Consider the following 16905-nt stretch of genomic DNA (forward strand, 5'->3'; position numbering starts at 1 on the left):
ATCCTCGTCCTCCGCAGAGCTGGTGCTACGCTGTCACGGGGAGGAGACAGGAATGAGGGCAGCACTGGGAATGGAAGCGCTTGAGAAGAGCAATGCAAACAAGGCTGACACCACCCCACCTGTGCCACACACAGGGAGTAGTCCTGCTTTCTTCTGCTGGTGGGAGGACATCCTATTTTAATTGAGCTATTATTTCAATAACCACTGTGACGTGTGGGCACGGCTTGGGAAACATTAAAACCAAGGTAAACAAAGAGTGTAGTACTCCATCTGCTTTTAACACTATATGGTTCAGCAACAGGGCTGTTTGGGCAGCATACATAGCTGAGTACTGTTAGTATTTACAGTGGAACACATCATGCCAAGTTTAGCCTACAAGCTGATCACAAGAACAAGGTTTCATTATTTCAAGTGATTTATTCTTTTCTGATGCGAAGAACACCACTTCTGTGTACCAAATGCTGCCTGTGAAGTCTGCTTTTCCACTTAAGGGAAGCCAAGCAGAAGCTAGACAATGAAATGGAGGTAAATTAAATTACAAAAAATGTAACGTTCTTCAAAAACAACAGCTCACTCTCTCTCCAACTAGGAAAAATACAAATAAAACCCCTTTGGCAATGCTGAGGAAATATCTGGGGCTGAGGTGAAAGGGACACAGCTTGACGAGTATGCTGAAAGCTGGATGTGGATTACCCATGAGTGCAAAAATGAATAAATGTGTTTTATTCCATTATATTAATGAAATGGTTAATTCGGTTGCTATAGCAACAAAGAACAGCCATGCTAAAAAGCTAAAGGGCTATACATAATGCCAGATACAAGGTCTGTCTAATTCTAAAGCTGATTTTCTTAGCTACAATAGAAGTGATGCGTGTTTTCAATAGCATCTTAAGCTTTTGCATCAAATCCTCAAGCTAATCCAATAAATAGGCTCGTAGCATAAAAAACCATATACGTTTGCACCTCATAAAACTTATGAAAGGGGTTTACCTATGCACAACCATAAGAAAAGATCCATGGAGTGCAGCGTGGGGCTCTTTAAAGAGGCTGCTCTGCATGTGATGGTGAACCAGTAAATGCGTTACAATGGGAAGTTCCTACAGCTCCGAAGCAGGTGACTGCATGGGAAATCACTGCAGCTCTAGCCCAGACACCAAGACATAATGGTGCTTACCATCCTGCTAGCTATTTTGCCTTATGGAAAATAGACTTTATATTCTTTTCACTTCCATTTCACATGATTCTTTAAAAAAATAATAACTCTTAAAGACTTCAGTAAGGAATCCTGGAGTGCTTGCTTTTGTTTTAACATTAAAGTCACGCAAAGGGTGTCTCATGGTCTTGCTGGCAGTGCAGAGGACAGCCTATTACTGAAGTCTATGCCAAAGGAAAGAGGAGTGCCCATTCTGCCCTTCGGAGGGGCCTGCAGTAGCCCCTGCAGAACCGGTGCTCCCCTGGGATGGAGCCGCCGTGGAGGGCTGCTGATGCTGTCCAGCCCCAATGCTTTCATCGGGCTGGAGCCCTACGCCGCAGCACAGGATCACTTCCATTCACTTTGGCTCCCTTTTGTTACTGTGCGATTTCTCAAACTCCACATCACTCAGTCTAAAATAAATAACCAGAGTATAGTACAGCCATAGGAGAAACAGGAGGCACTGACTGCCCTCACTGCACTCAGAGTTACAAAATTTGGCATCCTGCACAAACAAAGTGGGTGACTTTTATCTGCAGGCCATCTGATTTGCATGATAATGGGACTTAATTCCCAAGAAACACTACTTCTCAACAATTGAATATGAAGATTTCAGTGACGAGGCCTTAACCTGTTGCCAATAAGCCGAAGTAAAAGCTGTGACAATAAGTAGTCTCTAGACTAAACAGGTGAGAAAAATGTCCTTTAGGATGATGATTAGCTCATTAGCTCTAGTTGGTGGTGTGTGACTCTCATCAGCAGTTACCAGTGTGAGTTGCCCACTGGAGGCATTTGCTACTAACTGCCTCTTTCCTGGCTGAAATGCAAGAAAAGAGCTAAGGATGCTGGCTGCCAAATAAGTGGGACGGCCCATGCGATGCAGGCAGACAACTTCTGTCTAACTGCCACGTCTGGAGGCGAGAAGGCAATGCTGTAGCCACCCCTTCAGAGGAAGCCCCTGCTGTGTCAGGTGCAAAGGCAGCTCTCTGTAGGGCACAGGACATCTTCCCTGTGCTCATTGCACTGCAATGCCGAGGCTGGTATTTCTACAGCACCACAGGAAACCCCAGTGAGTACAGAGGTACGTTAGCACTTGGCATAGATAAACTGAACAGCCGCAGTTTTCAGCACTGTCTGCATGCTGAGCTGACCTCCAGCTCCACTGCTCGGTAGCAATGAGAAGCTCTGCTCCCACACCACAAAAAGTCACGATGGGCAGATTCAGACTTCCAAGAAAGAAGGAGGGATAAAGCGGGGTCTCTGCTCCTGCCAGTGTGGACATTTGCACAAGACCCAGCAGACCAACTGGAGGAAGAGTTGTTAAAAGCTGATCTCCTGGAGAAATAGCTGGAGAGCTTACAGTTCCTCAGAAAAGAAAGGAGAAGGCAACAGCAAAGACAAAGTGACCCAGATGGCCCATAAGCAGACTAATTATATGAAAGACACAGAAGCATCTCTGAAGTTACCAATACAGCTGCTGAGAGAGTCTGCCAGGTTGCCAGATGTTGCCAATGAAAACCTATCTTCCAACAGTTCATCAAGGAAGTGGAGTAGTCTGGTGAAGTGAAGCCTTTGCCAATAAAATAAATATTTTATCTTAAAAAATATTTTCTACTAGGAAACACGTTGAAAAAAATATAAAATTTTAACAACATACCCAATCCCGTGTTACAGTAGATAAATAATTAAAGGTACATACATAATTTGTTGGCAGGATCTTCTTATTTATAGGAAATATCTATGCTTAATGTTATATTTCTAAGGCTACAGTCTTGGATTGTGTTAAACAAAGTGGTTTTATTGAGGTATGAGGTTGATAGCACTCAGCTGGGGTTTGGATAGTTTGCCTTGAATCTAGCAATCACTTTTGCCACCTTGAGAAAAAAGGCTTAAGGACAACAAAGCTGGAGGAGCCAAAGGTGATGGTAACACGTACTAGAAGGTGGGAAGACTGCAGCAATGACAGCAAGCTACTCTGCGGCTGCCAGGGGCCACACAGTGGAAAGCTCTGCGTCCTCCAAGACATAACAAAGCGGCACAGAGATTCTAGACAAGTAACTTGCGTTTTGCTCCTGCCAGATTTTATGAACTAAGCAAATGGGTGTCTGCAAAGAAGGCTTCCTCTAGCGATTGGTAAAGCATCAGAGCGAGGAGCAGTATCCATGTACACTGGCTGCAACACTGGAGATACAGGCTACCCACCAGATTCATGCACAAAGGCTAGTTTTAATTTTGCTAAGAGATCAAATTAATATTTCATTTAAAATCAGGAAAACATGTATTTTAAAAATGTGTAATTTTTCATATGTGGCTGTTAACATTGACAGTCCAGTGCCTTGGAAATATTATGCCTGTTCATCCTAGAGGCCAAAAACCAAACTGCCTGTATAGTCTGTTAACAAGGCAAAACATCTCTTTTTCCAATGAACGTGTATGAGTGCACTGGGATTCACACAAGCGGATTTGGCAGCTTTTTCAAGTATTTCTTGGACTGCAGATCATACACTGAACATGGGGAGCTTTTTCTGTTCAGGAATATGATGAGAATAAGAATGCCCTACTGGAGGATGAGCTATGGTGTTTCTATCATAATTTAATTTGTCAACTGTAGTTTACAATATTTTATAATAGTAATCAATAGGACAACATCTTAAAACTGCAAGGGCTAGGGTTGCAGAATCTCACCCAGCATGTCTTTAATAATACATAATTCCTTAAATGTGCAACTAAATCACTGAAATATATGAGCTTAATTTGGAACCTTTTACACTTCGAAAATTCATATCCCTTTTTTAATAACTGGCTACAGCATTTGCAGAATAGACCAGATTTTTCTGATATGTTTCCTTGGCTCTTGAATGCGCTGAATGGGATGGATTCCCCAAGACAGATGTGAAAACCTATAAAACCCAGGAATACGTCCTTTGTGGCTCTTTCCCCTGCCTGTTTACACCTTGCTTTACCTGATGACTGAAAGACAATACTGCAGGAGACCTAAATGTGGCCATTTCTCTGAGTTCCTGCAACACACAGGTTTATTGCTGTCAGAGTGAGAATGTATTCACATTCATTTGGGAACACATTTCCTGAAACTCTTAAGGGACTCACTAGAAAAAGAGTGGGGGGAGATAGTGGGTAGTGAGAAATAAACCTGCATAATATAACCTGTTACTCCTTCTTTGTAAACAAATTATAGTCTTGATTATACTCTTGATTCACAAAGAATGTCTCTACTCCTCCAATGTTTACCTTATAGCTGCTTGGGAATACTGGATATCCTGTGACTACTGAATATCCTAGGAAAAGTTCTGATTTTGCTGCTACATTTATGATGTACCTGTGCTTAGCTACTTAATTAGGTCTCCTGGCATTGTCCTGCATTTAAAAGAAGCCACACTTACCAGATGTGGTGCCTTCAGGATAGTAAGGTAATCAGGTCTGACGGTGCGGCAACAAAAGACCTGGAGAAGCTGGCCAGTTCAGTCACAGGGGTTCGTGTAGGTAGGATACAAAATAAGAAGTACATGGTAACAGCCTGGGAGAAGATAGCTACTTCTCCTTGCATCTGCTAACTGAGAACATAAAATGCTACCTGCAGATAATCTGATTTTGATGTGTTTTTTTTTCCTGCCCCACTCAAGAGCATGCTGCCCGTCAGCCAGCTCCTCGCAAGAGGCACAAGCAGTACATGCAGAGACTCTCCAGGCTTTGCCCCTAACGTTCACAAACCAGCTTGTTCTTTCCATGAGTCCACTGCAGCTCACATAAGATAAGAAACTACCAGAAGACCAATAGCTTTGAAGAAGTTTCAGGCAAGTATTTTCTAAGCAGTATGACTATCTGGTCCTGTTTTCATCTGAGAGTGAAAAATCTACAACAACAAAGAGTAAAAGTATGAAGAAAGAGCTATTAGTGGAGACACCGGGCTTGAGCTTGCCATGGGATCTCATCAAGCAAGCCCAAAATATCAGCAGAACAGTGTTGGTGGAATGAGGACACCTCAAAACGTCAGTATGACACAGTGTGCACATTTGTGTGCACCAAGTGTGTGTGTGTGTCTGCGTGAGGGAGGGGTGCAAAAGGAAGACAAGTCGAAGGCGGACAAAGAGGTGCCAGAGAAGGGCCAAGAGCACGCTACATTCTGCACTGTAGGCAATTAATGGAATAATGTACACATGAATTAACTCATTAATGATTCTGGAGTGAATCTTAGAGATCATGAAACACCACCTGACAAGCCTCTACAAGAAAAATTGTTTAGTAAATGAAAAAAAAAACCACCCACAAACAAACCCAAGTTGGTTTCAACATTTATTTATAATTCTGTGCACAATTCATAAACCAAGAAACAAAAGTCAGGGTATATTTGTAATCAAAGCTTTTGCTGATCACAATATAGGGTATAAGAAATTGAATTGATAGATCATTTATTTTTATGAAACTTAAAGGCTTTATATTCTTAAGTGGAATAAAGCAGACAGCAATACATTCATATTAGAAAGTTCCTACTGTGAATGAAAAATGGATTAAAACTGAGATATTGTTTGGCAAGACTGAGAAGCCTATATTTCTTTTTGATTGTGAAGTTGTTATAACCGTACATAACCAGTAAGTATGAAGAACTGGCACTGGGGGAAATCATCTTGCGTTATGTGTCTGTGTTTGGCAAATGCAGTCTGCAGGGTTGTATTCCATTTGCACGTAATCAGATCTCTGACCTGTAACGTGTACATTCTGGAACATTAATTGGCACAATTAAAAAGTTATTTAGAGGCTGAGCTCGGAGCAAAAACTGTTGTCACATCTCAGAATCCTGAAATGCAACCTGGACTTCATAATAAGCCAGTTTAACTGTTTTTAGAGAGATGTTATGAGTGTTCATTGGGGGGGAAAAGTAACAATCAAACTACCCATGCAACACGCAGATCTGAAGAGTCCAGCATGTGTCAGTGCACGGCAAATTTATTCTATAAAGTGACTAGTGTGAGAAAGAATTAGAAAGGATTATAAAAATACACTACCATATGCTGTAGCAGTTGAAAGTGATTAATCCAGTTCTTAAATCCTATTTTAAACTCCCTTTCATTTCTTCCCATAGAAAAATAGAAGCCACAGTGCTTTGTTTGAATGCTGTGTAGTTAATTACATCTTCTAAGAAACTCTTTTAAAACTAAATGTAATGTTTAATTACAAAATGCCTCCTTGAAAACAGTTAGCTTGTACATTGATTTGTAGTTCATTAAAAATGCTTTTTAAATTATATTTACAGACAGAAAATACATAGAGATTAAAGAGTCTGTAGAGAAATTTTGAAATTACAGCATGAATTGTGAGGGGAAAGTTACACTTCAAATAGTGGACAACTGACAGCCATGACTGACTAATTGCTGCCTTTCTGTAATTTCAAAACTTAATTGTTGTAAAAATAATAATTAGAAAACAGAGTGTTCATTGTAACGGCTATCAATATTACATTTTTTTATAAGAGCAGATTTTCAAGGACTAATTAGAAAGCAAATCAATTGCATCAAACAAGTGTAAAGTTCACATTAGCTGTCGGACTGATCACCTCAACACATGGGGTTCACGGCTAAGGGCAGCCCGCGCTTTGGTTTGTAGGGTGTTGTCCTGGAAACCATGCGGATGCAGTCGATAACAGGGCAGACACTGAGACACAGGGTGCAGCCTGTACAGCTGTCAGTAACCGTGGGCAGGTGGGTTTCGGGATCAAACTGGATAGCCTGTGAACAGGAATAAACATTATTGATGTCACTCACGGAAAAGGTCAAAATTGCTCCCATTTTAGTGTCTGCAGTTCCTGTGCTACAGCACTTGGAGACATCTTGGTGTGAGTCTGCACTGCAGCTATAGCAACTGTTCAACTGCCAGGGAACAAAACAATCCCCCGACCGACACTTTAAAATTAGAAATATAGGCCAAATTATACCTCGGTGAAAGCTCATAAGTCACAAGGGCTGGTTACAAAAGGAGGAGCTTGGCCCATGATGTTTAAATATCCCCCAGAGGGATATTTCTCCTTCACATGAAGGAAATATTTTGTAAGACAGCAATTTGCCAGGGTTGTTGGTTCAGAGGAGACACCAGAACATGCCTGTATGGCTACAGCACAATGCTGGCCACAATGCGTTCTTTTGACTTTTATTTTCAGCACAGCATAAACAATCTAATTTAATAAATAGTAGAGAAAAACACAGCATGCTGTGTCTCATATGACACTTTTCCTTTGCAAATCTTTGAAAGGGATATCTGAGTTTTGGGCAGGCAGAGCATGCATTATTTCTCACGTTTCCATGCAGTGAATCCTCATCACCAATTAGTGTGATAAGTGTATTTGAATGTGAAATAACAATTGCAGTCTTGATGAAATAAGCTCCTAGTATAATGGAAATGGCAATTAGAAGCAAAACCAAAAGCATCATGCAACCGCAAAAGCTTCAATATCTAGGAAGCAAGACTAGAAAAGTAAAAAATAAAAAAACTCCACCGAATATCTACATTTAAGAGTTTCAGGAGGGAAAAATCAGCTCTTAAAGCTGAACTCTGGCTTATCTGCAAACAAGTGGTGCCTTAGCAAACCTCCCTAACCACCCTCAGCAACTGGGGGAGCCAGGAGGAGATGGGAGTTTCTAGGTTCCAAAGGTGGATTTGAGGCATTTGGGGTATCACTGCTAGGAAAGCACAAAAGTTGCTGTAGCAACCAGTAAGGACAGATGTGGGTACTAACTGCCCTGAATCTACAAGTTTTAGTTTAGCTTGAGCACAAAGAGAGCTTTGGTTTGTGAGTATTTAAGAAGAGCTCCTTCCTCTCTCTGTAACAACAATGCACACCTTGACAGGGAGTTCATAGAGGGAGAGGAAGTCAGGACTACAGTGCTGACTTTAAATAAAGGAAAGCTTTTTTGTTGAAGTTACACAAGGTGATAGCTCTGTAGAGCAGCGTGGATATTTCTGAAACAAAGATAAGCATAAAGCAGATGCTATTTCCAAGGGCTGGAGTGATTTCTTTGCAATTAAGAATTTATTTGAATTTCTTTGCAATTAATTTCTTTTCAATTTCCTTAATTAATTTTTTTTTTTTTTTTTTTTTTGTGTTTAGAAAACCTCGTGGGGTTTTAAGCTTTGGTTCTTTTGGTGCTGATTTTTTTTTCCACTCATAAAAAAAAAGTTTTACTAAATTTAAACACAGTGTTTTACTCTCCCCTTCATTGGGAAATCCAACGGAAGAAGAAGAGATGAAGATTGCAGTGTCAAGAAGAAATTTAGACAGTTAAAAGGCTACTGCAGTAATTTAGCCTGGTATAAATGCAGCATTAATTTTCTCATATCAGTGGAAAAAACACCTCTGCCTTTGCTCTGACACACTTGTTTTAATTGCAGGAGTTGATTTTAAATGGGAAGACTTCTTTCTTTGACTGCAAGTAGTTAAATTCATCAAACCTACTATCGATTAGAGTGAATTAAGGATAAACAAAAGGTCATGGTGTTCAGAGGAAACTTGGTGCTTGGGTAAATTATTTGTTTCTGATAAGCTATTCTTGGACTGGGATGAATGGAAAAAAATGTAGAAATTATTGCTTACTTCATATTGGATTCCATGGAGGTTATGCTAGACTGTGTTTTGGTTTTCTAAAAGAACATGAGTCCTCCTGCAGTGCCCTTTTTACTGCAGACCAGTCCATCATCTCCAGTGGATGTGGCAAGGAATGGCATGCAGAAATGCTGATACATTTTCATGCAACAACATACTGCTCTGAACACTGAGCAGAAATCAGAGAAATACTCTGCTGCAAAGAGGAGCCCCAGCTCAAAGTTGTGGTATTTTCTGGTCACAATAATTTCTTCAAACGTCAACTTGCTGCTCTAAGCCCTAGCAACTAGCCTGAAGAAAGGATTTGTACCTCTATCAAGATCAAAACAAAAACCCACCTGCCTGAAACCTGAATTAGTTCAAGTTCAGTTACGCTGATGGAACAAGGACAAGGTTTCTTAAAAAGCATTTGGCAATAAGAACAGGTCTTGTCTCCCTGCATCCCCTTGGTGGGATGGGACGCATTCTTCCCTTTCTCCCTCATGTACTTGAAAACCATCAAATAAGTAAATTTACTGCCGTCTGACTTGGGTCTCCTTCATTTCCTTCCTCTTGAAAAGAATCTCACTTCCCTCCTGCAGTTTGGGGGAGACTGGGAGAGTGACCTAGCGCAAGCCAGCGCGATGCGGTGCACTCTGCATGGCCCTGCAGAAGCAGCCGTGCTGGGTGGTGCTCTCACTGCCACGCGAACAGCTCAGACAGGGCTTGCGAGGCACAGCCTGGGAGCATGCTGGGGTTCGAACTCAATATTTTAGACATCTGTTTTTACCACCTGCTCATTAACAGAAGGTGGATTCTTTCTTCCCAGCAGCAGAAAGATAACTCATCCTGCTTTTCTGCTAATTACAGCTGTGCTCTTACCTGGTAGCCAGAATCATTACAGGTCATGTAACATTTGCCACAGTTGATACACATTTCCTCGTCAATCAGAGCCACAACTTGCTCTGTGTTGCAGAGCTCACCATATGTTCCAATATACTGCAGTGCTTTTCCAATTACATCCTAGGGAAAAAAAAAGTTATTGACTCATTTAGAAGATACCTAAGCAGTTTCTATAGCTGCACAGGAGCACTCTCTGGTACTTTAATATGGAAGATTTGGCCATGTATTGTAATGATGTTTAGGATTTTTCTTATAAATTTCCAGGTTGCTGACATTCATACCTCCTGTCAAATACAAAGAATGCTCCACACAGGCACATGGTGAATGTATGCAGCACTAGAAGTATATATTTGCACACAAACGTGTTCTACGAATAGGTTACATGTTTTACTTGATTTTGAATGTGCTGTTGTTTTACCATTATTGTATGAAACTTCAAGGAACAAAATGGAGCACAAAACAGGAGTGACATGCTACAAATAATCAGATCATCCTTGGTCATTTCTCACTAGCACAGATTTAAGAACTCACTGCAAGAAAAGAAAGGGGCACGATCAAATAAACTGACAGAGAACAATAACTGCATTACTCTCTTTAGTAAGATGCGCAAATGACATCATCAGTTTATTGCAAATATTGCACGGAAGTAAGCTGTGGGTTTAATCCTGCAAGCTGTGATTCAGTTCTGTTAACTTCACAGGGTGTGTGGCATCAACCTTACATATCTGTGCTGCAGAACTGAAGGTGTATGGCAGGACAGTGTATGGCTACGTACCACAAGGGGAAGACATGCCCTCTAAAAGAAGTTGTTGAGGCCCTACCTCATGTAAACCATTTCCACTTCACATCAAGGGAAACTGCACAGTTCAGTGGCAGTTCAGCATCACTGCGTCAATGGTAGAGATGGGACAAGGCCCAGATCCTTTGAACCACAGCTGTCCCTCAGTGAAATTAGTCTAACTTGTGGAGTACAGCACAGATGATGAACATGACTGCATTTTAAAAGATTCACTGAATATTTTGTGTGTTTACTAAGCACGCTTCTACAACAGTTCTGATATTGCAAAACAAGTTCAATTTTGTGTGCAGGATTCTACGTTGTTAAGATAAAAGTAGGGCTCAGTAAATGCGGGTTATGTGGTGCAACAATACATTTTATTTTTGCTTTAAAAAGTGGTATAACTGTTGAGTATTAGAGAAATTTCATTGAGTGATAGGAGAGCAGAAACTGGCCTCAAAGTCATTCTACTGTAATAAACCAATATGTCATTATGATTTTGATTCTGGAATTTGATCCAAGTCAATTGAAAAATGCTCGAGATCAAGCCAAATACGAGACACAGACCAGTCTGCCCAGAATTATAAGCTTCAAAGTGTTTACCTTTGGTCTTGCATGGCCAAGAAACATGATAAGGATTTCTTTTTGTATTCTGTTTCTCAGTATTTTTTGAAGAAGCAATACTTACCTTATTCCTATCAGTAAAAAAAAAAATATTCTGAAATGACTAGCAACCATTTTAAGTGTGTATGCGATATTTAACCCGTATAATTTATAATCACATACAATGCTCTATATATTGTTTTCAGTTCTCATTGCAGAAGAATCAGATTACAGTAACTAAATTTTAATTGCACATCTTATTTTGGGCAGCCTTAGTTTCAAACAAACTAAGAAGCCCTAATTATTCCTATGCCACATCAGAGCAGTAAGTGATATGGCTTTATCAATGTTAGCTCTAAAGGAAAGCTCTGCTACATGTATTAAATGCAAAAATGGTCCAACCTTGTCTTCCCAAGTCTGCTGAGAACTCGTAACAACAGCTCTACTTCCTGAATGAATGACTCCGGCTCATCTCAATGAAGTTTTAACTTTGAGGCCTACCTGGCCTTTGGCATTTAAATTACAACAGCATCTTTATGCAATGAGACAAATTTCTTTGTTCACTGGATGCAGTGGTAGGATCTATGAAGTTGCTCTTAATGACTGTTGAAGTAGGAAATTCAACCATATCCTAAAACCAGGAAGAAGGACAGGAACATTGTACTATTTTCTTGTTCCGAAAACAATCAAATGTTTTCTCTCTGCCAAAGTTCTGTTTGTCCCTAAGTTGCTGACCCATGAAACACCTTGGTTGCATTCATTCAGTGTTAAAAGCCCTCCAGTTCTCAGCAACATGTAGAGATCATTGATGCTCTACCAGCATAAAACAGCTACGGCATGTTACTAAAGGCAGCATGAGTGCAGACAGATGACTCTAAGTGACGAAGTTATCACAGCTTAATAAGTTAGTGCTCATCACTAAAGCTGTGCAAGCTGATGATGTGCATGGTCCAAATTCACTGCAAATTTGAAGTAAAATCTGTTTGCTTAAACCACTGTAAAAGGTCAATTAACTACTATGAAAGTGTTTCAGCTAATACTTTTTACTTTGGTACTGCGAAGGACTTGAACACGCAGCCCTTTACTGTGCCTCTACTGATGAGCTCCAGTAACTAACTTGATCAAATGTGATCTCTTAGGAACTGCTCACACCCCTGTATTGTCATTTCCATGTCTTACTCAGAAAAGTTCATGAATTTACTGGGAATTGCTCAGAAGTTTTCAAGCTGCTATAGTTCTCAGGTTTCTGCAGTCTTCTGCATCCGATGAAAATTTGTAGTTGTAGAATTCAGCTCCAGCTTGCTTCAAGTCTCATGGAGGCCTGTCTGTATCATACCTGCTGCAGGTTTCAAAATACATGTGTCTTTGTGAGATTTACCACCCCCAGCGATACTAAGTATCCTATAAGCCTCTCTCGTGTGTATATAGTCCCCAAACGTTTCACTGTATGTCAGTGTGTCATCTGCAAGTACTGGTCTGTGTACTGAAGAATTTGAAGAAATGATGTAAAACCTGTGCAACATACAATGAAGTAGCTTTCCACTGCCTGCACCTGTTAAAAGATCAACACAGGGAGATTCCTGATAGTGAAGCGCTTTTTAATCTGACAAAAGCAGATGTTTAAACAGCATAGGTAATTAACAATCTTCTCAGGGAAGTTCTGGATTGACATTTGTATTCTTGAAATATGGCTTGGATGTTAACAAAACCCATAAAGCTCAACCAGGTTGCAGAGATGGGCTACTCAAATAACCATGGGGTGGTGGGTCTTGCTTATGACAGAAGACAAAAAGACCCTAACAAGATGTTTAGGCTAGGAAGACGAAGGCAGAGCAGGAATATGAGGTATGTCTCTTTATATATACATCAGAGAGGGAAAAGAGTTTTTTAAGTTAAATGACAATGTTGGCACAAGAACATGTGATTATAAACCAGCCATGAGTACATTTAAAGCTGGAAATTAGAAAAGGCTTTTACATGGGAAAGGAGTGAGGTGGTTAATGGCCTTCCAGAGAAGCAGCTGGGGGACAGGAGGGAGGCAGACCAAGCTTTAGGGTAGCAGTAGATAGCTCAGGAAATGGTTGCTTAGAAAAACATGATCAAAATAATTTTTCCAGTTACAAACTTACAAAGGAAATAACAAAAACAATGCATACGACATGGCGATTTCTGAATTTGTAACCAAGTCTCACTTCTTATAGCTCACAAAATACACTTTTGCAGACTCAGAATCCCAAATAGGGAGGATGATGGCATTTTAGAGGTCTGGAAGTGATTTCAAAAGACTGTGTCAATGATGTACTGCTCATTTACACTCCTGGGTGTTGTGTCTTTTAATCACTTCTTTCTCACAAGCAAAAACTGTATCTGTATGCATTTGCAAAGTTTCAAGACTTTATTGACTAAAAATGCAATGGTACTTAAAAGATGTTTTGCAGGTGCACTCTTTTACAGCATCTCAAGCTATCTCAGCGCTCTTGTTTCCATCAAATCATAAAGGTTTGGAAGAAAATAAACAGTACAGCAAGAAATAATCAGCTTTCGCTGTTTAAAGTGCAGTTTCACTCCAAAAAGCAACTGTCTAAAATGGCACTATGGGATTCCACACTTGGTATATCTCAATGGCCTCTGGATCAAATTTGCACTGTTTAGAGTATAATGGCTTTTTTGCCAACTGCCAGAGCTGCAAACAGAAGCCAGGTTCTGAAACTCAAGCTGTGTTCTTTCTGGCTTATGCATTACCAGCAGCAATAAAAAATTAAATAACTTGGAAGTTAAATTTTGTCCTAAGTTACACCTTTGCAATCTCAGGGACCTGGAGTGCTCCTTTTGGTTACTGCTGTGCTGTCCCAGTCTTCTCAAAAAAAAAAATGGTACTGGATGAACTGGGAAAGGAATTTAGTCCTGCAACTGGAACTGGCAGGGAATTCAGTTGCTATGGAGAGAATCAGAGCAAAATCCGTTAGTTTTATGTTACTAATGAGTACAGAAAACCAATTCATTTTGTCACTAAGCTAGACAAATGTAGTTTTGAGTTTACACAAAGCAAGTCTGTTCAGTAGGATATTATGTTTACAATGCTATTTTTATTATGATAGCTGCATTTTATGTTAATATATCAAACATTTTATGGTGATTAGCTTTTCATTAGCCATCATATTAGTAAATCTATATTTGTAAATAAGATTCATGGTTCAGGTATGGCTCCTTGTAGTTCTGCTGTGTCCACCTTCATGCAGACCACACTGTAAAAGACCACTCCATGCTTTAGAGATGACGAATATCACAGGCCTCTCATTAGGTCACTAGAAAGCAGGTACTGCATCTCATAGTGCAAGTTCAAAGGGAAGACACGTGCTTGTCCTCTTATTGCATGTTTTGAGACACCATAAAACACTTTGCATGTCACTCCATGCTCAGCAAAAAGATTCACCGACTAGGAACTTTGTGCACTTAGAGCTGACAGCAGCAGCGGGTAAGGAAAGCAGGGTAATCTTTAGATTAGCAGAAGCAGAGGTCTGCCTGTTGTGAACAGCAGTCCGTCCTAAGGACAGGCCTCAGCCTCGGTCTGCAGGTCTCCGAGGGATTGTTGGCCATGATACAAATGCAGAAGTTGATTCACCAGCAAGTAATGTAAAAAACCCCTAACTCCAGAGGTGTCTGACTTCTGTACAGCAAAGTTGTGCACTTGATCCCAAGTACTCTATCTGTTCATTATTGGTTATGGGGTGTCTGTGCAGTTCTCAGGATTCAATAGGCTGTGGAAGAACTAGGGGCTCTGCAGAAGTGCCCTCACTAGGATACAGAGAGAGCACGGAAAGCGGATGAAACGTTGCAAAGAAAGTAAATGTCTCTCTGTACCAGTGTTTATCTCCGTTAGGGAGATACCTGCCTTCCACCTGTTCTTTTTTGGTAATAGAGGTGCGGTACTGTCAGAGAGAGAGAGGTGAAAAGAAGAAATGTTAGAGAAAAGATTATGGATTAAAGAAGAAAAAGTCACCAGAATCTGAGGGTACATGACCATGGTCAATTTACAGTAAAGTGGCTAACAAAACTATGTAGTCTCATTAAAACTAACTTTGCATTGAAAGATTACAGATGCTTTTCCAATAGCTTAGAAGGTTATTAAATGTGCTCTGGGATTTAGGGAGCTCTAAGCCTTGTTTCAGTAAAGCAAGTAGACAAGTTGCAGTATAGCTGAAGAGGGACTTACAAAATAACTTAGATGAACCTTTACTACATAATTCAATATGGCTTCTGTAATGACCATTATCCCTTTTAAAGCTATCACAATTCTTTAGGAAGACTGTGAAGCAATAAATAAAAAAAAAAAACCAACTGGTAAATTTTATGTTTCAGTAGGCCTCTGACACAACAGAGTTCTGACATTAAGTAGCCACGAAGTGGGAGTGCAAGTTGTCTAAACAAGGAAAAACAAAGAGCTGGAATACAATGATCAATGTTCAGAAAAGGCAAAATACTAACAGAATGAAGTGTTTGCATTTTCTGGTTTAGATATGATGCTGTTCAATATGCTCGTGTGTGTTCTGGGAAAAGACTTGAACCAGAAGACTACAGAGTTGAAACTGATTTTAGCTCAAACTAAAGAAAACCCAAGGAACTTCATAGGCATTTTATAAAACTAGCTGAACAGGTACTATCATGGTGAAAAATGCAGTTTGACAAACAGCATATCAAAATAAGTAACTTTCACTGTTCTTGCCAACAGATACATTCTAGATAAAAGAAAGCTACAAGAGAAAACATGGTAAGAGACACCATGGACAGGTCACAAAAACTTCTGCTTGATGTGTAGTCCTGACAAGAGACAAGCAAATTAGCAAGATGTTAAGATAGAAAATAGCACTGTAATTATTGTAATGCTGTTGTTACATTAATCAACCATGATTTGGAACACACAGTCATTCCAGTTTTGCATACAGCAGCACAGTGCCCTTCCTCTTATGGGCTACTAGCCCAGTGGCAGCCTTGCAGAGGGATCTAGATAGACTGGTGCACTGGAATTTAACAAGTCCAAATGTGGGATTGTGCACCTAGGATGGAGTAATGCCAGGCACAAGTATGAATTGGGAGAGGAGTGGCTGGAGAGCAGCCCTGCAGAAACAGATCTGGGGATGCTGGTCGGCAGCAGGCTCAATATGAGTCAGCAGTGTGCTCTGGCAGCCAAGGGGGCAACCCCCACCCCGGGGTGCATCAAACACAGCATCACCAGCTGGTCAAAAGAGGTGATTATCCCACTGAACACAGCATTGGTGTGGGCTCACCTGGAGTACTGTGTGCAGTTCTGGGGCCCACAATTTAATACGGATGTGAAGGTCCTTGAATGCATCCAGAGGAGGGCAACAGAGCTGGTGAAAGGGCCAGAGGGAAAGTCCTGTGAGGGAAAGCTAAGGACTTTGGGCTTGTCTAGTTTGGAGAAAAGGAGGCTGAGGGGCGACCTCATTGCTCTCTACAGCCTCCTGAGGAAGTGAAGTGGAGAAGGAGGTGCTGAGCTCTTCTCCCTGGTACTCACTGATAGGATGTGTGGGAATGGTTCAAAGCTGCACCAGGGGAGGTTTAGCCTCGACATTAGGAAGCATTTCTTTACCAAGAGAGTGGTCAAACACTGGAACAGGCTTCCTAGAGAGGTGGTCGATGCCCCAAGCCTGTCAGTGTCTAAAAGACATATGGACAAAGCCCTTAATAATATGCTTTAACTTTTGGTCAGCCCTGAATTAGTCAGGCAGTTGGGCTAGATGACCACTGTAGGTCACTTCCAACTGAAAACTTTTCCCTTCCCTTCCCTTCCCTTCCCTTTCCCCCCCCTTCCTTTCCCTCTCC

General features: G+C 40.8%; 1 protein-coding gene across 1 annotated transcript in view; it reads right to left on the reverse strand.

Moving 5' to 3' along the window:
- Nucleotides 1–6752: 6752 nt before the first annotated feature.
- The window catches only part of LOC104469246 (dihydropyrimidine dehydrogenase [NADP(+)]-like), a 48474-nt gene continuing 38321 nt past the window's right edge, over nucleotides 6753–16905 (reverse strand). Inside the window, exons 3-4 of the mRNA XM_010083689.1 lie at nucleotides 9663–9803; nucleotides 6753–6933 (exon numbers count right to left, since the gene is read on the reverse strand). Coding sequence (XP_010081991.1) covers nucleotides 6763–6933; nucleotides 9663–9803 — 312 coding nt within the window. The 3' untranslated portion in view covers nucleotides 6753–6762. The remainder of the gene's footprint in view (nucleotides 6934–9662; nucleotides 9804–16905) is intronic.

This window comes from Pterocles gutturalis, unplaced genomic scaffold (assembly GCF_000699245.1).
Source record: "Pterocles gutturalis isolate BGI_N339 unplaced genomic scaffold, ASM69924v1 scaffold4805, whole genome shotgun sequence".
NCBI classification, from domain to species: domain Eukaryota; kingdom Metazoa; phylum Chordata; class Aves; order Pterocliformes; family Pteroclidae; genus Pterocles; species Pterocles gutturalis.